This window comes from Fusarium fujikuroi, chromosome FFUJ_chr10 (genome assembly GCF_900079805.1).
Source record: "Fusarium fujikuroi IMI 58289 draft genome, chromosome FFUJ_chr10".
Classification (NCBI taxonomy): Eukaryota; Fungi; Ascomycota; class Sordariomycetes; order Hypocreales; family Nectriaceae; genus Fusarium; species Fusarium fujikuroi.
This window is the reverse complement of record NC_036631.1, coordinates 858048-881955: the sequence shown is the minus strand read 5'-3', so window position 1 is coordinate 881955 and position 23908 is coordinate 858048. Positions and strand designations below refer to the sequence as shown.

Below are 23908 nucleotides of genomic sequence, written 5' to 3'. Positions count from 1 at the left end.
AACTGCTTATAAAAGTATTTTGGAAGAATTATAGCTAATAGGCGTTTCTCTGTTAATTCTATTTTAAATTAAATTGCTATTTTATATCTTTTTATACTAATTATATATATAGAACTCTCTAAATTTATATATATATAGAATTTATATTATATTTATAAATAGTGTAATAGGCTATATATTCTTCCTGGTTGGCCTTAGGTCTTATATTATTAGCTAGAGATCTACAAAATAAGGAGTTATACTTATTTAATACTATTTAATTGATTATAGCCTCTTAAGGAGCTTTTTAAATATAATAATATTAATTTTAATATATATTTGCCCTAAGATATAATTATAGTATATAAAAAGATTCTTAAAGGGCAGATCTTTCTCTAAGATACCCTTAAGAACCTAAAGCTCTTTATATACTTATATCTATAGGTATAATTAGAAGTATATATATTTAGCGGGAAATAGCTAGCTATTAGTCTTTTAGAAATACCTATAGGTAGGATTAATTATATACAGTCTTATTTAGCTATATATAATATTAATATATAGCTACTTAACTAAAAGACTTAAGGTAATATTAATTAAGATAAAATTAATTATAGGGTTAAGAGCTAGCCTTATATTATTCCTTAAACCTCTATAGTAGGGCTTTTAATTGCAAAAGGCGCCCTTTAGCTTTTTCTTAATCTTATTTCTCCTTATTTTTTTTGCCTTCTTAATCCTTATTTAATATTATAAATTAAAGAAATGCCTTAAATATATCTAAATCTTTATATTATCTCTTTTCTTTACCTTTTATCTTTTTAGCCTTAACCTTAACCTTAATTTTAGTTTTAATATTATTCTCCTTTCTTTTATTTTATATAGATTTTTTCTTATTCTTTATTTCCCTTTTAATCTTTATTATATACTTTAAAGTAGGTATTTTAGTTTCTGCCTACTTAATTGCCTACTTATTAGGCTATAGGGTATTACTATCTTTTAAATTGTCTTATATATTAAAGTATAAAAGTATAAGGGAAACTAAAGCTTTAGCCTTTATAAAAAGTATAATACTTACTGCCTTAAAAAAGTCCTTTAGCTATAAGGTCTTATAAATAGTATCTCTATATATAATAGGTCTATTTAAATATATATTAGTAATATAGCTATTAATAAGCTTTTATTTTATTAATAAGAACTCTTTATAGTAGCTTAATATAATAAAATAAACTATTTTATTATAAGATAAAAATATAGAGCTTAGTAGGGCTATAATCTTACTTTTAATATTCTTACTTTTAACTTCTTTATTATATTTCAGTATAAAAATGCCTAAAATAACTTCCTTAAGGTATCTTAAAGTAATATAGAATATAGCCTTTAATTTAATAGTAATTATATTCTTATAGTTTATTACTGTAATATTATATTACTGGCTTTTAGTAGTTATATTAATAGTATTAATATATATAATAGAGATTAATTATATTTATTTAGTTTAAATTATTATTAAACTAGGCTTAAGGGGGCTACTTACAGTAAGGTTAATAACCTTAATAGCTTTAATAAGTGGTTATTAATAGAATAGGTAAAAACTAGCTTCTTTAAGGGCCTTTAATTCTATATAAAGTTTATTATAACTATAGCTAGTTTTAAGGCAGAATTTAGTATAATCTATAATAATAAAAGTAAAAGTAAATAGTTTAGCTTTAAATAGTATATTATAGGCTTATATAGGTATATATAAAAGAGAGGGCTATAGCCCTTAATATAGGCCTTAGTCTATAGTGCTATATTATAGTAATAATATTTAATATAATAATATTATATTACCTAGAAGCCTAAAGGGGCCTTTAGTGCTATATTAGGGTAGATAGAGTAAAAAAAATCCCTTAAGATGAATTTTGGTATAGATGTCGATTTGGCCTTCTGTAAAAGGGGCGTTACCTAGAAACGCCTTCTGGTGCCACTTGGGTACGGCAGGTGACGTTAGAGTTTACGAGTCTGTCGTCTATCGGTGTAAATTGATAGAATCTTTACAGTGCTCAATCAATGACGTGTCCAGCGATTGTTCATTAACACAAAACCTCTCGTCATCCACTCTCCTCTTGATACCATATACTGGCTCTTCCAACCTTCTCTCCGGTACCCATCACAATAGCGCAAGGCTAACATAATGTAAAGCTTGTTCTACTCACCATTTATTACACAAGATGCATTTTCAATAGATCTTCCTATAAGAAAGGATGACAAGAGTACTCTCGCGCCCCACGAAGCCCGTTACGGAGTCGATGCTGTCTTCCGCGGTGATGTTGAACTACAGGGACACGAGATTCTTCATTACATCCGCGGCCGCCTCGAAGCCAAATACATTCATCGGATCTGGTATACCCAATTTAATGGAATGCATACCAAGCGCGATCTAGAAAGCATTCAACAACATTCAGCTTTGAGCTTCTGCAACAAGACTTTTCCCATCTTTTTGTTCTCGGATCGCATCAGCTCCAGCAACAGAACTCTAGGGCCCCTAATCCACATCGCCGTGCTCAACTACATTCATCGAGTCTATTTCAAGCCTTATCGTACTGATATTGAGTATGATCAGTTCTTGGCCAAGTTGCTTCGGTTGGACTCTATTGCACTACTTGATGATTCCTCGGCAACCCGCTTGGGATTGGTCCTGAACCGAGCAATCTGCAAAAGGGTCGATCGCGCCTTGCTTGATGCTGACGTCCCGGGACGCAAGCATTATTCTATCCGCCCATTGTTTCGAGCTTTGTCTGTCGTCATACGGCAGAGCGACTACCCGAGCTGTGGAGTCATCTCGGATATTTCTCAGCTACCAGTTTTTCTTGTTCTCACTGGGAGCACGGATGGGTTGCACTCAGACATCCACTCGGAAATCGACTTGCTCAAGGATGTCTCTGAGCCTATTAGTCTTGGACCAGCGCAAGGAGTTCGAACAACTCTCGGTACGGTAACGGCATTGATTATGAGGCTACAAGAGCAAGAAGACCGCATTTTCGGCCCAAAGCCGGATACAGTTGAATCAGCAAAGGATCCTAAGATACTTAAGCATCTATACGTCCTGGAACAGTTCCAGGCCGAGAAGATGGGATGGGGGAAGCGTCCCTTGAAGGGACCAAGCTCTCAATGGGTGGACACGCATAAATATCCTATATGGACTGGCGAGGGTGCTCGTACGGATATGTTAAAAGCTTGCCTGGATGCTACGAGTACTGAGCATGCAATGATCTGCAAATGCCCATGCCTTTGAATTCCCTCTTGACTCAGAATCTTTGAGATTGTGTTTTTGAGAGGCTTTTGAGGGGGCCTTATCTACCGGAGCATTGTCATGCCCTTCTTTTATCCTTTGAGCTTGTTTGTCACTCGACCTGAAGCTTTCGTCATGTCTCGAGTACGCAGTGGCTTTCTTCAAACAACCTCTATGATAGGGTTGAGGGGTCAAAAGAGGCTTCAGCCTCAAGGACACAAAGGTAAAAGACACCAAAAAAGCACATACGGGCAAAATACTCGTCGCCCTTCAAACAACCTCAGATATAAATGGTAGCCTTATCCTAAAGATTGCTTGGCTATCATACTATGAAACAACTCACTATAAGCTCGTATTATACCTCCTTCTTGGCTGGAATACACTCCATGAGCCTAACCATGTCCCTTTGCAACGCGTCTTCAAGTGGAGTGAAGGGAATACCAAACCTTTTCTGGAATTCTCTGGCCCCTCCTTCAATAAAGCCAAAAGGCTTCAGGTTGGCAAAATGCTGAAACATGTGACCATGAACAGCAATACCCAACTTCTCCACGTCATCAGGAGTACGCTTCACAACCCTGACTTCTCTACCGCTGACCTTGACCAGGATATCGCGGATCTTCTCAAAGTCGAACAGTTCATTCCCAAGGTCAATTTCTTGGCCTCGGAATCTGGTAGGATCCTGAAGGACTGCAGCAGCGTACATCCCCACGTCGTGAGCATCAGTGTAAGGGAATTTGGCACCACCAGTGAGAAGATCGTCGATCTCGCCATCTGATGGGAGACGGGGAAAATTGTTATAGGCGCCTGGAATAAAGAAATCGTAGTGGATAAGTGCAGGTCGGAGAATAGTGTATGATTCGAACTTTCCTGTGCGAACAATATTCTCGACCTCATATTTAGAAGTGTAGTACTCATGGAGATGAGGGATAGCTTTGGCACCTCTGTTATCCCATAAGTCTTTTCGGTTTGTACAAATGGAGGTAGCGGCGATGAGGTTCTTGACGCCAGCTTTCTCGCAAGCTTTGACGATCGTTTTGGCCTGAAGGACCTCCAAGCCAGGGAAGGAAACGGTGTTGAGAAAAGCGCCTTGACAGCCCTGAGCAGCTTTGAAGATATCTTTGAGGTTCTTGCTTTCTCCTTGGAAGAGAGCAATGCTTGGGTCGTTAAGCAGGGTTGGGATCTTTTCGATATTGCGGACGACAGCATGGATCTGGTGGCCAGCTTCGAGGAGGTGCTTGATGACCCATTGGCTTTGCTGACCAGTGGCCTGGGTGACGAGATAGACAGACATCATACTATTGGTTATAAAGAGATAATGGGAGGGAAAGTGTGATAATTAGAGATAGTCTGAATGGCTGAGTAACTGCCCTCTGGTGATGCTTCCGCGGTATATATAACCTGTTTATTCTCTGGGGCCCTGACCATGGTCAAACAACGGTCTCATTCCGCAGTGATTTCTAATGTACTCTAAGTTAAATGACGAATACATGATCCGGGAGTTCTCTGGAGACGGAATCTTCGCAAGCATGTTAAAAGTCCGGTCGTCTTCGGGGCTTAGCGCACTCCGTAGGGAAGAATGCGATCTTAGCTTCGATAAAAGTTGCTTCCAGTGGGGGACATGATGACAGGGGAATGTCGCCTCAACCGATCATTGGTGCTTCTAACTTAGTGCTGATGACAAATTCCGGGTCTGCTTATCATCTGAGAGACCCCATCACCAGCAACTTTGACCGAGAGATTGAGATCTCACTGCTTTCATCTACTGTACGCTATTTACTACCGGCAACCAAATCAATCGGTGATTCGGGTTGATTTGTTGAGATGAAACCCCGAAAAAGCTGTTGGACTTGCGCAGGTGAGTGTCGGCGAGGCTGGCAGCGAATTGGTCATCACTAAGCATCAGCATCAGCTCGCAAGATTCAATGCGACGGAGTCCGACCGAGTTGCAACAAATGCAAGCGGTCTCAATTAGTCTGTCAAGGCTATGAAGCTCGGTTATCATCGCCGAGAAATAATGACAGGAAGCGGGCGATAGTATGCACTACAGCAACGCAAGCGCCTGTATCCTCTCGAAAGACAAGCGAGATCCCCATTCGCCTCTTCTTGATCAATACATCATTCCGCGATGTCGAGCTACATAATCACCTGTCCTCACAGTATGGCCAGGCTCAGCCACACATCCAGCCTCCAAAGTCACTAAAACAGTCCGCGATATATACCAATCAGAATGAACTGCTAAATTACTGTGAGGGATACATCACATTCACAACGTCCATTTTTTCTGACTCGGGTTAGTTCATGACCTAGCGCACTTATCTTTGGTCACATTCAGCACGACAACGGCCGGCATCCGTGATGCACTCCTGAGAATGGCCATGATCAACAACAGTACTTCGTCCTCGGCTCTTCTGCATGCTATGCTAGCCTATTCTTCCCTTCATCGTCATGGCCTGAGCGAAACAGCTCTCAGACTCAAAGTTCAGGCACTCCATCTGCTATCTACCTCCACCGAGGATGGTAAACTGTCCTTGGTGAATGCCTCCCTGCACGTGGCTGCTTCCATGCTCCTTGGATCATTTGAGGTACGTGATCCCATAGCCCATTGAGACCCAGCTGATATTTAAGACTTTGCGCCCTTTTGAGAGCTCAGGTGAATGGCTGTGGCATATTTGGGGCGCTGTGGACGTCATTCAAGCTACTCAACTCAGTCATCGTTCTTCTGAGAGTGAAACCTACGCTCTCATTGACTGGGTCAACTATCATCATACGCTCTCACGTTTCAGTACGCAGCACTGGCAACACAAAGCACTGGCTCAGAAGACATTCATCAAGCCTGTCCAACGCTCCGATCACCTAGCCACTTCTCAATTGTCGATCTACAAGCCTGTATGCTTATTACGAGACCTGATTTCGAGTCTAGCAGCTAACAGACCTCAGAATCACCCCCCTATAGATCCAACATCTTCGATAATGAGCCTCCTCTTTGATGCATGCGATATCATAATAGATCCACAAGATCCGAAAAGTAACAGTCCAGAATATCGCAAATCGCTCCAACGGCTCGAAGCGCAGGTCGACGACCTTATCGCCAGCCCGATCCCGAACAGTCTGAATCCCGAAAGCGCAGTCGCCTTGGAACTCTATCGCGTAGCAACCCGGATATACATAGCGCGCGCTTCACAGAGTCCATGGGAAGCACCCGCACTTCTAGACTCGCTGATAGACGCACTATTTGAGGGGCCAGTGGCATCGTGTACCTGCATTCACTTCTTTCCTCTGCTGATTCTCGCATGTGAATCAGGGAGAGACGATCAGCGGGTAGAAATTCTTAACTTGATTGACAGAACTCAACGCGATGCACGGGTCAGAAGTATGAAGGCCGTGACGAATGCTATTCAGGCTATTTGGGTGCAGCAGGACCTTCATGCTGATGATGAGGTGTTGGTGAATTACATGGATCTTCTCAGCATTGGGATCAGTTCAAGTAGCACGATACCCTCTTTCGCGTAACATTCAACTGGTAGATTCAGTAGAAATGCGATGAACGGCAGCACATTGGGCGAGATGCGAGATCCTCGAGGTTTGGTATCCGATCAAAAACATGGAATCAGGATTCTTATCTTGCTTTAAAAGACGGATGACCATGTCTCCTCGTGCCCCGGACTTTCCATCAACGTCGAGTAATGGCGCGGCCCGAATCCTTTGCTGACTGGCGATCGTTGCAACATGATTTGCTGGTGTTGATATCTGGCCGCTGAAGGGATATCCTTTATCAGTTAGCCCCAACTCGGCAGTGAGACATGCGCCACCTGCTCAAATGTCTTGTGCGAATATCAATGTCCCATTGGTTAGCCACCTTCCTAATGCAGACGCCATGGTAACTTGAGATCAGACATTGATGTAGCATTGGGATTTTCGCAGTGATGAAGCGATCACGAGAGCTTTTTGGGCGCTTGGAAATCTCCGAGAGGGCTTGCCAAGATGATGGCTTCTCCCAAATGCCGGAGATGCATTTCGCTTGGCATCCGAATGCCTTTGAGGCACTACGTTACTTCTACCGTGGGATGAATTACCTACATCACCTTGCTGGGCAGTTCGGGACACAAGGAAGAAGATTCTCCATGCTTTAGCCTACTCGCTTAGTTCAATAGGTTGTCACTCGCCGTGCCAGTTCACTAGCCCGGTGCCCTCATCACGCTCTTGCGAATACTACCCTAGTCTGCAACTACGATAAAAGACACCAGATTACAGAACAAACTCCGTTTTGGGTTACATCGCCACTACCAGAGATAAATCAAGTGACGTGCGACCACTTACCTTATCTCGACTTTTCTGCTACTGTCGCCAACCTTATCGGAGAAAGACTGTTCATCAGCCCTACTGTGAAATCAAGGTGACTGTGAATCGCAAGCGAGGATATCACACGACTCTAACTCATGCGTACGTCGCTATCAAATATCCGGCTTCTTTATTCCCGGGAGATGTTTTCTCCAGGTGTTGGTGACGGTCGCTGTGATCGTCCCAAGTGCTGGAACAGATCTGCAACGTTGCAACCGACCAGGTATGACCGCAGTCTCTCCATTAACCACGGCTATAATGGCCTTTTCACTGCATTTCAAGTCATTACAGCCTTGCAAAAGTCACTTGAGTATTCTGCACATGTTCTTTCTTCCATCGCTGCAACTCAACATGTCTTTCAACATCCTGCTGAGACGAGTTGATGACTTTGGAGAATGACGGGTTCTGTTATCTACGGATACTGCATTTGACGAGATGTTCTTCGGAATGATTCCAGACGTATATAATGCTCTCTAGAACCAGGTACTGGGTCAAAAATGATCAATCAAGATTACAACATCGAATCACAATCTTACAACATCTATAAACACTTCCGCTATCGCATCTCAACATTCACAATGGTCGCACTCGACGATATGACTTCTGGCATCCCCGCCCTTGTTGTTCCAGCCAACAACGATGACATCTCCGAGGAGGCAACTGGTAGCGTCAACGCCGTTTACTTTGTCAACTGGTTCGTCTTCCTTCTCACGTGCTCTTGGTTCATTCACTCATCACATGCAGGGGTATCTATGGGCGTAACTATCAACCCCAGAACCTTCCCACATCGCAACTGACTCACGTGCTTTATGCTTTCATGAATGTGAGAGCTGATGGCACTGTGTAAGTATTTACATATCACACTCAACATTTTAAAGGCGCTGACAGATTGCAGGTATACTGGTGACTCGTATGCCGACCTTGAAAAACACTACACTGGCGACTGTAAGCGAGGCTGCCTGTTATTACTGGAGACCGAAACTGACTAGACATAGCCTGGGAGGAACCTGGGAATAACGCCTACGGATGCGTCAAGCAGCTCTTCCTCCTCAAGAAGGCCAACCGAAAGCTCAAAGTCATGCTTTCCATTGGCGGCTGGACCTGGTCAACCAACTTCCCAGCTGCCTCAGCCTCAGCTGCTACCCGATCCACCTTCGCTAAGAGTTCCGTTACACTCATGAAGGACTGGGGCTTCGATGGTATCGACATCGACTGGGAATATCCCGCCAACGCTACGGACGCTAGTAACATGATTCTTCTGCTCCAGGCCGTGCGCAGTGAGCTAGACTCCTATTCCAAGCAATATGCCAATGGATATCACTTCCAGCTTTCGATCGCTGCCCCTGCAGGTCCTGATAACTACAATAAGCTCAAGATGAAGGACCTTGGGTCGGTTCTGGACCATGTCAACCTGATGGCGTATGACTACGCCGGCTCGTGGAGTGCCTTTTCGGGACATCAAGCTAACAAATACGCCAACACCAAGATCCCCAACGCAACCCCATTCAACACCGACCAGGCTGTCAAGGCTTACGTCAACGGTGGCGTCCCGTCCGCCAAAATGGTTCTCGGTATGCCCATCTATGGTCGGGCATTTGAGAACACGGCCGGCCTCGGACAGCCATACTCTGGTGTTGGATCTGGAAGCTGGGAGAACGGTATCTGGGACTACAAGGCTTTGCCCAAGGCTGGAGCCAGTCTTGTCTATGATCGTGATGCTCAGGCCTCTTATAGCTACGACTCCAACACGAAGGAGCTTATCTCTTTCGACACCCCTGGTATGGTTGAGAACAAGGTCCTTTACATCAAGAACCTAAGCCTTGGTGGCAGCATGTTCTGGGAGGCTTCTGCTGACAAGACTGGTGCTGACTCGTTGATCGGCACCAGCTCCAAGAAGCTTGGAACTCTTGATAGCACTAACAACTGTTTGAGCTACCCCAACTCGCAGTATGCCAACATTGCTAAGGGGCTTTCTTGAGAGGGCGGTGGCAACTTGATATCGTCATGAGAACATGAAATGGTAGGAGGTTGGCAGGTTAGGACATACACTCACCTGATACTCTCGAATTATTGTAGACATTCGCTTTATATACCAATAGACATTCGCTTGGCATTACTTTACGATGATGTCTAGTCACATACTATCACGACTTCACTGTACACAAAAAGGAGATCATCTAATCAAAGTGGCGGGGATAAGGAGTCAAGCAGATCCTAAGGTCGTTACGATAGGGATCTCTAGCTGATCAAAATGAACATCCCCATGTAATCGCGTCGAGCAGATGGGACGGTGCGCTATCCGACTGTGATGTCAAGCGGCCCGCGCATCGGATAACGCACTTGATAAGCGGATATTCTATACCTTTTTTGAGTAGCGGGTAGTGTCCTAGATACACGCATCATATAAATACTGAATCACTTATCTTACGCTACTTCGTATTGGAACGCCACTTCAAGAATGTTTGTTCTATTCACAACTAGGCTAGGTCTCCCCTCCATTTCTTTCCCGAATCAGCCTTCATGGGTCGACGCACGAATTGCTACTGTGCAGCTCAAGAGATGGTTCCAGAGTTATCAGCACAGTTGAAGACCTTTGCAATCAGGCCAGATCGGTAAGCATCTTGGATGGATACAGCCACACTGTAACTTCAAGGGGGTTAGCTATCGCACATATTACAGAGGCGATCATTTGTTGACTTACGTTCCGGCAATTACCATGAAGGATCCAACGAGTACGATGAGGGCATGGGACCAATACTTCGCCTGGTTAGATGAATTGCCTGTCCTATAATGCTTGAAATCCTGCATCCAAAGGAGAGCTGGGAAGATCAAGCTGAAGGGGGCGAAACAGACGGCTCCGGCAAGACCTAGGAGGTAGTTGAGAATGGGGACAGCCTCGGCAACGATAAAAGCAAGGATTCCGAGAGTAAGATTGCTACCAATCCAGGTACTCCAATGGACCATCGTGTTCTCCTGAAGATGGTGTGAGTCGCGGAGGATTCGGACGAAAATGTACTTGGCAGCCACGTGCTGGTAAATACCAACACCGATGATGAGACCTGGAAGCGCAATTCCGTACGAGATCTTCTTGAACAGAGGGCCTGCACTTCCAAAGGCTGGGGTTGCCAGCCAAACGCCGCACCATCTGTAGATGACTAGGGAGAAAGACAGGTACATAGCCGTCACGAGGACACCTGTGACAAGCACGGCCTTTCTGAAGTGCTCAGGACGCTTCATTTCTGACAGCACAGGCAAATACATAGATGAACCACTGTTGCTGATGAAGATGTTGGCAGAGGCGGTGATACCTGCTACAAACGTAGGGTGAGCGATGGCAGTCCAACCTAGCTCGTAGTCACCAGTCTTAGGAGCCATTGCAGGGCGATCTTGCTGGGTCACAGCAACGACGAAAATGAAGACAGCCACGAAGAATGTAAAGAATCCGATCCATGTAACCCAACCGAGGCGGCTGAAGGTTCGTACCGAGGAGAACAAGGTAATTGAGATCGCACCGATCAAGGTGAAGATGACGGTGCATGCGCCGTGGTTCGAGATGGCGTTGAAAGCTGTCGAGATGGAAACGATGCCGGCGGCGGAGATGAGGACTTGGGCCACCAGAATTTGAAGACCAACAAGTTCTTTGCCAATGCGGCCCCAGAGACGACCGCACATATCAGCGAGTGCTATCCACATCGTTAGAGCTCACGATATAAGCTTAAAATGGGTATGGGCAACGTACTATGGCACTCGGGGTGACGGTTTCGGAATTCGCCCAGAATCACTGCGGTGTCTATACACGAGTCATAAGTCAATCTTGATCTCTTTGTCTTGACAATTGAACATCTGACTTACAGGTATTCAAAGTATGCCAGCCTACAAGCGATAGACCGCCTCCAACAGCACCAAGCGTTGCAAAAGCACCAGGCACGCTCAGAATGCTCATGGCGAACTGGATCTTGAGAAAGATGATGGTGGCTCTCTGCCAGCTGACAGTTCGGAACTGCACGCCATCGTCTGTCTGTTGGAAGACTTCATGAGACTCAAGAGTCTCGCCTTTCATGGAGACAACTTCCTCATCGGCTGGTCTGTATGGTGTGACTTTGTCGTCGCTCACCTGCTGCACTTCTTGAGAAGCCATGATCGCCTTCGTATATGTCGAGAGAGATATCTATAGGGCAGAAACAGATGAGGAGAAGTGAAGGTGGAAGAGGAAGTGACTCAGTCTGTCTTCACAATCTCAATGGGCGATCTTGCCCTTATTTCTACTGGATCCGAAATCGGTTGCTACCCCAGGTTATCTACCCCGACTTTATCTTTACGGTCTAGACTGGGCCTGCATATCGTGAGCTAGACGGTATCAGATTTGGTCCCGTGGGTCGTTTATCAAGTGTAAACCTTGTCGGCCACTGATATCTGGCCGCTTATCAGGACCAGCTTTGGCGATATCCCCGTGTAGAGTTGCCCAATTGCAGTGAATACCTTGTCAGCAACAATCGGCTATGGGGCACCAGAGATTAGTGATGGAGGGTTCCGCACGTGGAAAGGTAAATTCCGCACTCAGAGTGGGACGCGTTTTGAGGCATCGCGATCTAACCAAACTACCGGGACGCATTTTCGCAAAGTCAAGGCTATTGGTGTCTTTTCTATCGTGGTTGCAGACCTGCATTACTGCTTCATTACTAGCTGTCGGGTGCGGGGGAAAAGAACATCAAGATACTGGAATGTCGGCTACCGGGTGATACACACTCTTGTTATATGATGCCTCTTTTGCGCTAGGTGACTGACAGACGCTTCATATAACTGCCAGTTCGTAGTATTTTTCAGCCTGTTATGTTACAGACAACGGCTACATCTTCCAATGTTCATTCCTGGAATCAGTACAATTTTTAACTATATTTCTGCGATTGTATTATTTGGGACCACTGAAATACGGAAAGTAAAGACGTGTGACTCGGTTACAAGTCCCATGATGCTGAAGCCACTAAGTAAAGTGGTACACCAAGTAAAGTGGTTCATCAAGTAAAGTGGTTCACCACTTATCATCAGTTTCACAGACTTGTTTCAACTACCGTCTTTTGAAGGCCAATCAACGCATAGCGTGTCGGACACCGGCATTCATACTTGTGCGATATGTGGTGACTAGTAATTATAGGCGTTCCCAGGAGTCCAAGACTGTGTCGCGGGCCGCTCAGCCGAAAACGCACGCTCCAGGTGCCCATACCCGCTATCATTCAGTGGGCACAGCCGCTGGCAGAACTAAAATCTGGGGGGGATAAGCGCTATCGTTTAGCTCTATCTCGCCAACCCCACCGTCCGTATCTGACTCAATTGATTGCAATCGTTACTAATGACCTCCTGTCCATGATGGGTATAGTCGAATGAAGATGTGGACATTGACTCAAATGGCTTCTGTCATGAGATCAGACGATGTGCTCTTCGTGATATCTCGGCAATGCGGATATAGACAACTGAAAAAGGATGGGACTTGGTGCCGCCGTTCGTTGCTTAAGAAGACGATGATAGCTTCAGTCGAATCCAAGACCATAATAGCAATTCCATCAACACTGCATTTCAGAATAAATCCTCCTTGAATCATATCACATTATACCTTGTCCCATCGTATTCTATTAGCCATGTACGCAGACATCAGCAAGCCACCAGCACCTCTCCCATCGATCAATCTCAAGACCCTGAGAACTGGCCCGTCATTGTTGTACCCACTCTCCAGACGAGGCCACGGCCCCGGTCTCATTATTCTCTCCGCCACTACTGAGGACCCTTTGGCTTTCTGCGAAGGTGTCCCTTCCTCATTGGTGAAGTGGGCTGAAGAAGGCTATGCCGTTGTGCAGGTTGAAGCCGCTGCATTTGAAGGGAAGGACAGCGGAGTTGTTCTCAGAGAAGCAATCGATGCCTTGAAGCAATGTGAGAAGTGTGACTTGAACGATAAAGTCGGCCTGGTTTGTAAGTTGTCATTGGTTGATGTTCGTCTACTTGTCTGTGCTTTCTGACGTGTTTCCAGTGTATGAGCCAAAATTATGGAATATCGCTGCTCCTGGGATAGACCAAACCCCAGAGATTGTAGCCAGTGTTCTTTACGCCGACGCAGAGTCGGTAGAGACTTTGGTCTCTAGCAAAAAGCCTCTACTGAAGCATATTGCTGGCCAAGACTTTAAACCTTCAAGTCAATCGCACTACCCTTACAAGGAGTCTTCAAGTTACGGTTTCGCGACTCCAGGGCACCCTCACTTCCACTATACAACTGAGTCAGTATCTCACACCCGTAATCTCCAGTTCCTGAAGCCCAAACTCAATGGACCCTTCTTTGACCTCGAGGCTATTTGGGATGAACATACCTGGTACGAGTTCAGTGATCGATCAGTGCAGCATACGATGAGCACCATGGTCCAGGAACCTTATGTGAATCACGTTCCAACTGTTGGTCTCCATCTCAACATTCAAATGTCCCATCGGCTAACGATATCCAGTTGACTGGCGGTATCGGCCGAAGCAGTCTCACAAAGTTCTACAGAGATAACTTCATCTTCAACAATTCCCTCGATACTACGCTTGATCTTATTAGTCGCACGATAGGCATTGATCGTGTGATTGACGAGTTCATCTACAAATTCACCCACGATCGCGAGATTGACTGGCTGTAAGACCCTATATACCCAGAACTTATCATGGCTTCTCATACTAACTACCTTTGCCTAAGCTTACCTGGTATTCCACCTACCTTCCAAAGAGCAGAGATTCCGTTTACAGCCGTTGTCAACATCCGGGGCGACCGCTTGTACCATGAACACATCTCTTGGGATCAAGGTACTGCGCTTCGACAGCTTGGGCTCATGCCTGACTATCTGCCCTTTCCTTATGCTGTCCCTGGTCAGACTGGAGGTCCTGGTGCAAAGTATGAGTATCGAGTTCCTGTGATCGGGATTGAGACTGCGGATAAAATGCGGGATAGGAACTCAGTTCCCTCAAACGATATGTTCAACTACAAGGTTCGTCAAGTTCAAGATGGTCCTGAAGGGTTAAGGAAGGAAGATGAGGTCAAGAAAGAGGCAGACGTTATAGGTATAGTTGCTTAAGCCATGTTCAAATTAAAAGATAAACCATATGTAAAATTCAATATGCTACTGGTATACTGTCTTCACTGATACCTGCCATCGTGTTATATCGACTTCTTTGCATCATAGTATTCCGGATACGTCTGCTTGTAACCCAGCACAAATCTTCCCCAGTAGGCGGCAGTTGTAAGCAAGATCCGACTGACCACGCGACCCAGAAATTCCCAAGGAATCGGAATTACCAACGGAGTATCGGCGCTGTGAAGAAAGACGAGGAGCTGAAAGATGCTAGGTGCACTACCCGACGCTTTACAGTCATCCAAGTAACCGAAGAAGTTTCTGAAGAACTGCTGTTCGTTTTCATATGATTCTGGAGTCAGGTGAATATCCACTACCAGGTCTCTATCCTCAGTCGCATTTTCGAAGCGGTGAAAGTATCCAGCCTTCACCGAGGCTGTAGCTTGACCATCTGGGTCGTCGGACAGGACGGCAAAGGGCTTTGGGTCAAGGCCGCGGTAGAAGTTCCCTTTACCGGACTGGACGCGGAAGAATTCATCTTGGTAGATGTGATAATGGATAGGAGGCGCGATGATTGAAACGCCGTTTTCTTCGTCTGTTGGTGGGATCCGATGGGTCATGATGTATTTTGAGCCGGGTCCCGAGAAGGTGACGGAAGACTTGCCGCCTTCGTAGAGAATTGGGTTGTTTTGGGCATTTTGAGTGCGGGCTGGCCCAGACGATCTCAAGAATGAAAGCATGGTTCTCGCTAGCGATATTCTCTGTAGAGTATGCTGAGCCTGCGGAGTATTTCAAGATGAAGCAAGGTCATAACCGCTGTTGGGCGCCAAAGAGGAGAGTCAGTCAATGCCGAGTGGAGAAGCCATCGCCAAGACATCCCATAGCCGACCCTAACAACCGCCGTCCAAAAAAGCGAATTAGTAGATCATTACCTTAGCATTACAATATCCTAAGTCCAAGTTTGATCTGCGGGTGTCTATACGTCATCGCGGAATTACGATTTACGAGCTGTCGATCCAATCTGCAAGGGGAGCGAACTCCCTAGACAAGCTGAGTTGGATGATCATCACCGACTTACTCAATACTCACTGACAGGGGTCACTAACGGCATCGAAAGCTCGGTGTAGTTTATCCCTTGCGAGCCTACACGTAAATCTTCGAAGAAGGGGTTATGGAAAGCATGCAATTGCTTCTTCTCGAGTACCGAGCGGCATTTCATGGCATCCACACGCCGTCCCCAATTTTAAGATCATGGAGCCAATTAGGAGAGACGATTAGCAAATGCCTTATCTTATCAATATGCTCGTCCATGTTGGATGACTTGAGTAACTTTGGCATGTTTGAGAAGGCCAACATTGTTTCATTTCATGCTTATATAAAAGTGCGTTACATATTAGCTCAGTATCTTATAAATTATATCGTTTAAGTGTATTCAATTATCTTCATCTTGTCCTAAATATCCTTAACAAGTTTAAGAACAGGATAAAACTAGGCATAAAGAGAAGATCAGAACCGTGAGTTATGCTACAGTCTAAGGAATTCCTGATTTCTCAAGTTGATATTTCACGAAGAGTTTATGAAACTGACCATGGAATTCAACATCTGGCTCATCGTATGGCCAGCACATAGATACTTCACACGCAAGGCTGGGCACATTTCTCTGTACTGTTGTCCCTTTTAGAGTCTAGCTAGAATACAAATATTATTAAAAGTCTATTTATGGATGTACCAAATCTTCGCGGGACCCATGTGACTCCCTCGATGTCTCTGGTCTCTCCAAAGACTGCATCTCCAAGTCCACCTTGACATAAATCTTCTGACTGGATGCGCCCTCAACATCATCAAGCTGCTCCCAATTATCACCAACCTCGCCCCTGTGAGTTCGTCGCCCTGCCGACACTGATTGCGAAGTGATAACGGCTCTACTGGTTCCAGAAAATGGCGTGATGTGAGTCGGGGAGCTACCCGTTGATGAGTCGAAATGGAAACGAGAGCTGACGAGTTTTCGTAGTGACGGTAAGGACCCAGCGATAATTCCAATTCCCGACTCGAGGGTGGACCAGAGGACTATGTTTCCGACGTTGTCTAATCCTGTCAGTATGGTTACCAAAATGATGTTCTTATGAGATACTGACATAAGTAATTAACAGGTTGTGCGAATGCTCTCAGATAAGGTAAACGAACAATAGTGCAGAGCGAGGCCCTATTTTGACGTTAGACATGAAAATCGACGGTGCTATAGTAGCTTACAATGCAGCCAGACCAAGGATGATGCTGACCGAGACCTTGGTGGCTTTCCTCATGTGGGACTTGTAGAGCATGAAAATAGGCAAAACAGCACAAATCCAATCCGAAACAACTGCACTAATGGACACGACATAGCCTAGACTCATTAAAAATTTAACAGAACATTTTCCTCGGTTGTCCCAGTTGGCAGAGATGGGCATGCATGCGAAAAAAGTACCGATGGCGTTATATAATGTGGTGACAATAGTAAAGATGAGGGTTGTCCAGACGATCCTTCGATGAGTTTTGGTGACGGCGATGCGTAGGAGAGTAACGCAGATGGACGCTTTGAGAGGTATCAACGAGAAACTGTAAATTTCTTGACCGATCCACATCCACTGCGTCCTGGTTAGCATGAGTGTTGAGCTGATACTCGAGATGAAGTACCTTTCGACCATCGACTTGCAGGTATGCGTTCAAGTCTTTATCTTTTGTTCCCACGCCTGCGTAAATGGCACGCATACCAACAGCAGTGAATGTAACATGTAGTATCTGGCTGGGTTAGTATTGTTTTGTCTTGTCTCACTGAGACACAGACTCACCCATCCGATAAGCATCAGACCATCATCAATACCAAAGAGACGATACTTCAATCGAACAACACAACGCAGAATAACAACTATTCCGGTAAGGATCAAGAAAATGATGGAGACAACAATCAGGACACGCCCTAGACCCTTGGGGTCCACTGACGTCGCGCTCTCATCAAGCATGATGGGCGATGCGATGTCGAAATCCACACTCACATGCGCGAAAAACAAATACGAAATCTAGGCAGCGCAGGGCTGGCATTTTGAGCAACTGGCCCTCTCCCTCCTTTTTAGCAACGGCTCCAAGCCCGCCGGGTATTACAGAGTTTGGCCCATTCCCCGCGTTTTGACTCTCCACCCATCTCATCCTTTTAGTAGCACAGTCTAGTGAACCTTATCGAGGTCCCCGAACCAAGGATATCTCGCGGACAACGCCTAGTCGGCCAGGGGTGCTGACTCGTGAAGCCCGATCGATGGATCTGCGCCCAGCGCTTCGAGTGACTGCTTTCAGTTTGAAGCGTCGACATGGCTTGCTAGGGTCATGCCAGTTGATTTTTCTGCTAAAGGCTCTTTTTTTACGTGGCATGCACAGCTGGAATCAGTGCCCAGCCAGTCAGTCGAATCCCCGCGTAGATCTGAGAAACCACTAACTCAAGCGAACTTTTGCTTGCTTCTTGCTGACGCAAAGCTGCCAAGTTGGTGGCTTGAAGCCCTGCTGCAGACAATGACTCGACCCAGGATCCCGGACGCAGGTAATCGCCTGATTGCAACGCAAAGCCACAGATATACAGGATATTATGTGGACATTGTCAGAGCGTACAGCCAGCCGCCGCTGATCTTATCCGCCAAGCTCGTTCAAAAGTTCATGATGCTATTCTCCACCATAGATAACGGTTCACGTTAGCAAGGTTAGGTACTCGGACTCCATAACCCTCAAGGGAAAACGACAACCTGAAGGGTTAGAGCTTGATCACAGATTCAGGGGTAAAGACAGGGATTATATGCACGGCAGGTTAGTGCGATTGCAAGAGGCCCTCGCTTCAGAAATCGGGCTCTATGGCACTATTCCCGAAAGCCCGATAGCTTCATTTGCTGGAGAAGCCTTCATACCTGTTATGGCACTTGTTAGCGGTGATTGTTGGCGATGCTGGGACGAAAAGCCTCCGAGAACCGATCGAGACTTAGCATGGCCAGACCAATGATTTTTAGACCTGGAGTAAGAGCTAGGAAGCTATTCCCATGTATCCGGAGCGCTACTGATATGACACGAATTTTGTGGCTTTGTTTGGAACAGACAAGACTTGGCCGTGCTTGGATCGATTGGACCCCTGATTCCATCGCTAGGAATCATTTCCGGAGATCCTTTGAACGCTATGACGACGCTATTATGTGGCTTTGTCTCTAACCAGCCTGTTGCATCCCTGTAACGGTTCGTGGCCCTCATGCTTATAATCTGGAACGAACTACTTACTCTTTTCAGCCCAACGAACAGCAGCTAGTCTGACATTAATAATGATCTAGAAGATACACAGACACAGACATCTCATCTTCATCGTTTTTGGACTATTGCTCCATAGTACTGAGTAGCATATCCCTCGGCATTGTTACAACCCGGGCGGGTCATTACTAAGACCTTCTTTAATTAGAAGAGAAATCACTTGGCTTTTTTATCGATTTGTGAGACAGTGAAATATCCAGTGATTACCAATAATTTTGTGGAATTGCTTCTGTTTCTGTCAACAGATCAAAGCCCGCGGAGGTAAGACCATGCCTCGGGTACAATCCGATGTCTTGAATTAGGGCCGAGGTGAGTTGAGGGGTTTACTGTACCCCTCCACGAAGGCAATTAGAATGCCTGCATTTTATGAAGATGAAAGTCTAATAGGCGAAGGCTGAACCTGTCAATCGGCCATAATCGCCTTTACTTTCCTCCGACTGTGATCCTTGGCATCGGTCCGACATTGGCTCAGAACATGGGTACAGTGAGTTTGCGGTCAATGAGATATAAATGGCTATCGTTATACTATTTGAGGTATCGCTTATAGTGCTCGCAGTCTGTTTCTTTCTCAATCCCGTGGAAGGTTGTCAGCTGATCTACAGACCCAATTATTGAGCCTCTAGTGAAGATAGATGCGCTCAATTCGATGGTCTCAATTTATGCTATAAGTGCCATCCTTCGCGCGATATTATTTTGCTGAAACCAAAAGTATTTTTTCAATCTGCACATGCATGTGCTAATCCTTGTCCTTCAGTTCCGATATGCCGTGCCGGTGAGTCTTGATCGGATTGGGCAGCCCAAACACATACTAACAGCTGAACGCACCATCCATCGAATCAACAAACCGGTACCAACATACAACCTACTTCGTACAATCTACCACTTGAAGGTGACAAAGTGAAGCAAAGTGCCTTGTCCGATTGCCGAATTGTATTTCTTTAATTAAATGCATATTTTACCCCGCAAAATGGAAATTGACATCTTGATCTATACTCCTACAGGGTAAGTGGCAGCTCGATGCAACCTGTAAGGATTGACGAATCAAGACCGTTGGAGGAAATCGTCGGAAAGGGTGCCGAGGATCAAGTGGAAGCCCTGCTTGCAGTCAACACCACGGCGCAATTTCACGTAGGCTTACGCATAAGATTGCCTATTCGTCATCCTGAAATAACACTTGAAGATCTGGGCAAGGGATTGACACCTGCATTGGCGAAGTGTTGGTTCGCCTTGCAACCCAGGCCCTGGTCCTGGATTATGCTTGTACAGTGTTGCCGTTAATATGGCAAAGAACTCGCAGGCTGAGAATGCTTCAATCGCCTACATCACATCCTAGTGTCTGTGGAAAACAGCCAAGCCGAATCGATCTTGTATCGCCCTCCCAGTGTTGCGGAGATAGGATCCGGAATCCCGCTTTTGCCCCGGGGAGACGTCCAGATGATGGTCGATGAGATTTTAGTTCGCTTGCTTACTGCTGGTGAGACAACAGGAATTCAGACCTAACCTCAACCAGTTGCACCAGAGTCCCTCTTTTCTTTTGTGATAAATGCAATCAGTACAATCCCCACGAGGCAATTTCTCTAGCCAGACAATGCAACAGAGTTCCCGTGGTTATGGCACGTTTCTTGTAGACCCTGAACTAGTGTTACCGCTCCATGCCCCCGCTTCACTGATGGAACCGTGAGACGAAGAAGCGATACCCTGTAGATCACCAACTAGCCAAGATGAGCGGGCGTTCACGACGTTGCACCGCCGCTTTGTTTGGAATGAGCTAAGCATCTCATCACCCCATGCCGTCATCGACTCCTCCGCTTCTTAAGCTCAACCTTAGACCATTTTCGACATGCCGAACTTCACTGGTACATCAATAGAACTACAAAATGGCTGAATCACCGCAAGAAACCGTTACCAAACACCTGTCGGACCCTAGCAAACCGCTCCGACCGATACTCACCTCTCTAAATGGCGATAACAGCTGGTTAATGTCATTCCCTAGGCCAGAGGAGGAGAGGGCTGCTACAGGGAAGGTCTTCTACCATCTTGCTTTTGAACCATGGCTGAATGGAGCTGCCCATGTTGGACATCCATGGATCGTACACCTTGCTCGTGTTGAAAAGGAGGGAATTTCGACCTTTGAAGACCTGGAGACTCTGATTCGCGAGATCGAGAAAGCTGCCTCGGCGCATCTGCCAGCAAATGCTCAAGCCCAAGAGTCAGCAAGGCAACTCGATGCTGTCCTTCTTGGTTTCTTTTACTCCGACCATCTACATCCACAGACTCTGAAGACGTTTCCTCCCGAGATTCCCGTCATAGCAACAGCACCTGGCGCTGCTATCATCGAGCCATGGAATCACTTCAAGACCATCAAAATCATCAACAACTTCGATTCATCGGCGACAACTTGGAACTCACCGGACCTACATCCAGGCGAACCTGTTCCGAGATGGTTTACGCCACTGATGATACTCGGCAAAAGCGAACTGAACTTTGTCTTTGCTATAATCTGGTCCCATACCGTCAACGGCGAAGAAGTCCACGAAGCAATTCTAGACTCTCCTCACGGCGTGCAGCTCGACGCAAAACCCCTCGAAGCATTCCTCGCGTCAGAGCCCAAGACAAAGAAACTCGCGATGCTGCACGGTCTTAAAGAGAGTCATACTGGCGGTATCCAAACATGTTATGGCGCAAAGGGAGGCCTTGGACTGCACCGAAAGGTTGGAGGCGTAGAACATTGGGTTTTGACACATTCTTCCGAGCTGAAATATACGGGGATATTCATGAGACTTGTTTGGACAACTGATACACCGAGGACAATTGAATGGGCGTTGGAAAAGGAGAAGAAGGAGCATCCTGATGAAGAGTTGTCTGGACCACCGAATTTCATTAAGGTTGCGAATGGTTCATCGACAGTTTTGACGTGTTGATGAAGCCGCACGTTTTTTGCCATGCGCTAGACGAGGATCAGCTTGTTGGGGCTGGGTCATTGGGCGATACAAATTGTTTGTTTAATGAGCATATGGCTACCTGACTACGATACTGTTTGCTGCGAAGAGCCAAATGCTTAGGATGCCAAATCTGAATGTTGTCCCTCTCGTTGAGATTGAATGGATCCAAACTATGACGCTTGTGATGGAAACCTGCTGGTCTTCTCAGAGGCCATAGCCCAGGATTGTCCCTGGTGCGGATGGCGCTGGGAAACAGCGGGCATCCCCTAAATTATAGCGGTCGTTTCACTTTCTTTTCAACAGCACATTCAATTACCGGGCGCATTCTGACCAGCAGCACATTATCAATGCATGACATGAAATTACAAAGCGGTCGGGATCTGGACGAAGAATACTATCGTAAAGACATTGCTGTTGGGACCAAGAGATTTAAGCGCTAGCTGTTCAGGCACAAAAAGTCAATTGGCAGTCGTACTTTGTAGGAAATGCCCCCGATTTACAGTGATTGAAGATGCGTTGGAGCACAGAACCGGCGTCGTATAAAGAGGACCCTATCGTCAGAGGTCTCAATAGCTCAAAGTTTCATGATCAATTAATACGTGAGCCTAAGTCTATCATGTGTGTATTGATATGATCCTCTGTGATCAGGACAATCTGTCGCTCAATCGATATCGTACATCACAGTCTAACCCTCAATTCCCCATCACCAGTCCAACATTATAGCAGGTGTCGCAACAGTCCAACCAAGTTGCCGATTGGGTTATTGAGTCTGCGCGACGCGTTGTCGGGGACTGATGATGCAGATGCGCTGGGCGTAGACACCGCAGTGCTGTCGCTCGTCGTGGCTTCGGTCGCAGAAGCCTTTCCAGGCTTGGTGGCGGATGTTGTCTCTTGGGCCTCAGTCGTAGGCGCAGGAGTCGTCTCAGCGTTGGTGGTAGAGACTTCGGTCGCAGTCGTCACAACAGAAGTTTTGGTCGAACCAGTCGTATCGGCAGTTGTGCCCGACCTCTTGTCACCCTCATTGCCAGGTAACAAGTCCACACCAAGGTTGAAAACACTGTAGGCATCTTCTCCACCACAGGCGTCTTTGGCGTATCCAGGGCAAGGCGTGTTGCACTTGTCGTCGTCTACCAGGGCGGATTTGGCCGGGTAGGTATAAGCGCAAATGCACTCCACATCCTTGAGTATCGCTACCGTCTTCCTCTGTTTTTGACAGTAGTCGGCACATGAGCCGAAGCTGTTGAAGGTGTCGGATCGTCCATCAGCTTCGCTGGGGAGGGAACTGAAGCAGCCCTGTGGGGTGACTTCGCCGAGAACAGGGCTTTCGGTGGGGCTTTGGAGCGCGTCCCTGGCCGCGACGAGGGAAAGGAGGGAGAGCAACGCGACTTTGGTGAATGCCATGGTCGGCCGGAATGAAACTGTGCTGGGACTCTGGGAATGAAGAGTGAAGGGCTGACAAGGCGTTGTTTATATCCGTGAATTCTCCTTGCTCGGTCGGTGGGGGAGTTAAATTAGATGCTTGGAGTGCCAATCATGGCGACCCGCTGTCGTCGATGAAACGCGAAGGATCGTGCTTGCCCTGCTCAGCCTTGTGCAACAGTGTCATAGGCATCACGATGGTGTCATTATACCAGCTGATTCAGTGGAAGGAAGCCTTGGCCATATAAGAGAAACACGGTGCACCAGGCGTGTTGCTTCTGTTGGCTTGCAACAGTGAATATTAACACGGCGAAGGAAGATGGAGGGAGATTTCTCGAATCCTTCAATTAAGCTATGACCTCAGCCAAGCGAGAATTTCCCGAACAGCCGCTTTTAGTGCCTGGGAAGCATCCCGATTCATTGGTGACATACCAAATAATGATCCTGGGGGACAAATTGGACATGAGGCTCTGTCGCTGTCTACGAGCAAACGCGATTGCCAAACAACTTCTGGGGCTCTGAGCGTCGCGGCTTATCGGACCAGCTGACAGCTAAAT

General features: G+C 46.2%; 10 protein-coding genes; 5 read left to right on the top strand and 5 right to left on the bottom strand.

The window, feature by feature from the left end:
- FFUJ_10534 (uncharacterized protein) overlaps positions 1-3253 on the top strand; it is a gene marked incomplete at both ends in the record, with an annotated part of 6374 nt that extends 3121 nt beyond the window's left edge. The window contains one exon of the mRNA XM_023569328.1: positions 2161-3253. Coding sequence (XP_023437210.1) covers positions 2161-3253 — 1093 coding nt within the window.
- A 352-nt stretch (positions 3254-3605) lies between these two features.
- FFUJ_10533 (uncharacterized protein) lies at positions 3606-4541 on the bottom strand (the record flags this gene model as incomplete). The annotated part of the gene is made up of 1 exon (XM_023569327.1): positions 3606-4541. One exon carries the CDS (start codon positions 4539-4541, stop codon positions 3606-3608), a length of 936 nt encoding a protein of 311 aa, XP_023436556.1.
- Positions 4542-5619: 1078 nt separating this feature from the next.
- FFUJ_10532 (uncharacterized protein) lies at positions 5620-6760 on the top strand (the record flags this gene model as incomplete). XM_023569326.1 has 3 exons in its annotated part: positions 5620-5832; positions 5876-6136; positions 6188-6760. The coding sequence occupies 3 exons, from the start codon at positions 5620-5622 to the stop codon at positions 6758-6760; spliced, it is 1047 nt and encodes a 348-aa protein (XP_023436555.1).
- A 1406-nt stretch (positions 6761-8166) lies between these two features.
- On the top strand, positions 8167-9566 carry FFUJ_10531 (probable endochitinase; the record flags this gene model as incomplete). XM_023569325.1 has 4 exons in its annotated part: positions 8167-8282; positions 8333-8431; positions 8484-8533; positions 8584-9566. 4 exons carry the CDS (start codon positions 8167-8169, stop codon positions 9564-9566), a joined length of 1248 nt encoding a protein of 415 aa, XP_023436554.1.
- Positions 9567-10140: 574 nt separating this feature from the next.
- On the bottom strand, positions 10141-11726 carry FFUJ_10530 (related to neutral amino acid permease; the record flags this gene model as incomplete). XM_023569324.1 has 4 exons in its annotated part: positions 10141-10234; positions 10290-11271; positions 11328-11378; positions 11441-11726. The coding sequence occupies 4 exons, from the start codon at positions 11724-11726 to the stop codon at positions 10141-10143; spliced, it is 1413 nt and encodes a 470-aa protein (XP_023436553.1).
- Positions 11727-13221: 1495 nt separating this feature from the next.
- FFUJ_10529 (related to dienelactone hydrolase and related enzymes) lies at positions 13222-14679 on the top strand (the record flags this gene model as incomplete). XM_023569323.1 has 4 exons in its annotated part: positions 13222-13549; positions 13608-14023; positions 14074-14243; positions 14304-14679. The coding sequence occupies 4 exons, from the start codon at positions 13222-13224 to the stop codon at positions 14677-14679; spliced, it is 1290 nt and encodes a 429-aa protein (XP_023436552.1).
- An 83-nt stretch (positions 14680-14762) lies between these two features.
- FFUJ_10528 (uncharacterized protein) lies at positions 14763-15416 on the bottom strand (the record flags this gene model as incomplete). Its single annotated transcript, XM_023569322.1, has 1 exon — positions 14763-15416. One exon carries the CDS (start codon positions 15414-15416, stop codon positions 14763-14765), a length of 654 nt encoding a protein of 217 aa, XP_023436551.1.
- A 977-nt stretch (positions 15417-16393) lies between these two features.
- Positions 16394-17675, bottom strand: FFUJ_10527 (related to integral membrane protein PTH11; the record flags this gene model as incomplete). XM_023569321.1 has 6 exons in its annotated part: positions 16394-16761; positions 16812-16879; positions 16927-17059; positions 17141-17300; positions 17350-17454; positions 17505-17675. 6 exons carry the CDS (start codon positions 17673-17675, stop codon positions 16394-16396), a joined length of 1005 nt encoding a protein of 334 aa, XP_023436550.1.
- Positions 17676-20969: 3294 nt separating this feature from the next.
- Positions 20970-21911, top strand: FFUJ_10526 (uncharacterized protein; the record flags this gene model as incomplete). Its single annotated transcript, XM_023569320.1, has 1 exon — positions 20970-21911. One exon carries the CDS (start codon positions 20970-20972, stop codon positions 21909-21911), a length of 942 nt encoding a protein of 313 aa, XP_023436549.1.
- Positions 21912-22649: 738 nt separating this feature from the next.
- On the bottom strand, positions 22650-23333 carry FFUJ_10525 (uncharacterized protein; the record flags this gene model as incomplete). The annotated part of the gene is made up of 1 exon (XM_023569318.1): positions 22650-23333. The coding sequence occupies one exon, from the start codon at positions 23331-23333 to the stop codon at positions 22650-22652; it is 684 nt and encodes a 227-aa protein (XP_023436548.1).
- Between the last annotated feature and the right edge of the window lie 575 nt (positions 23334-23908).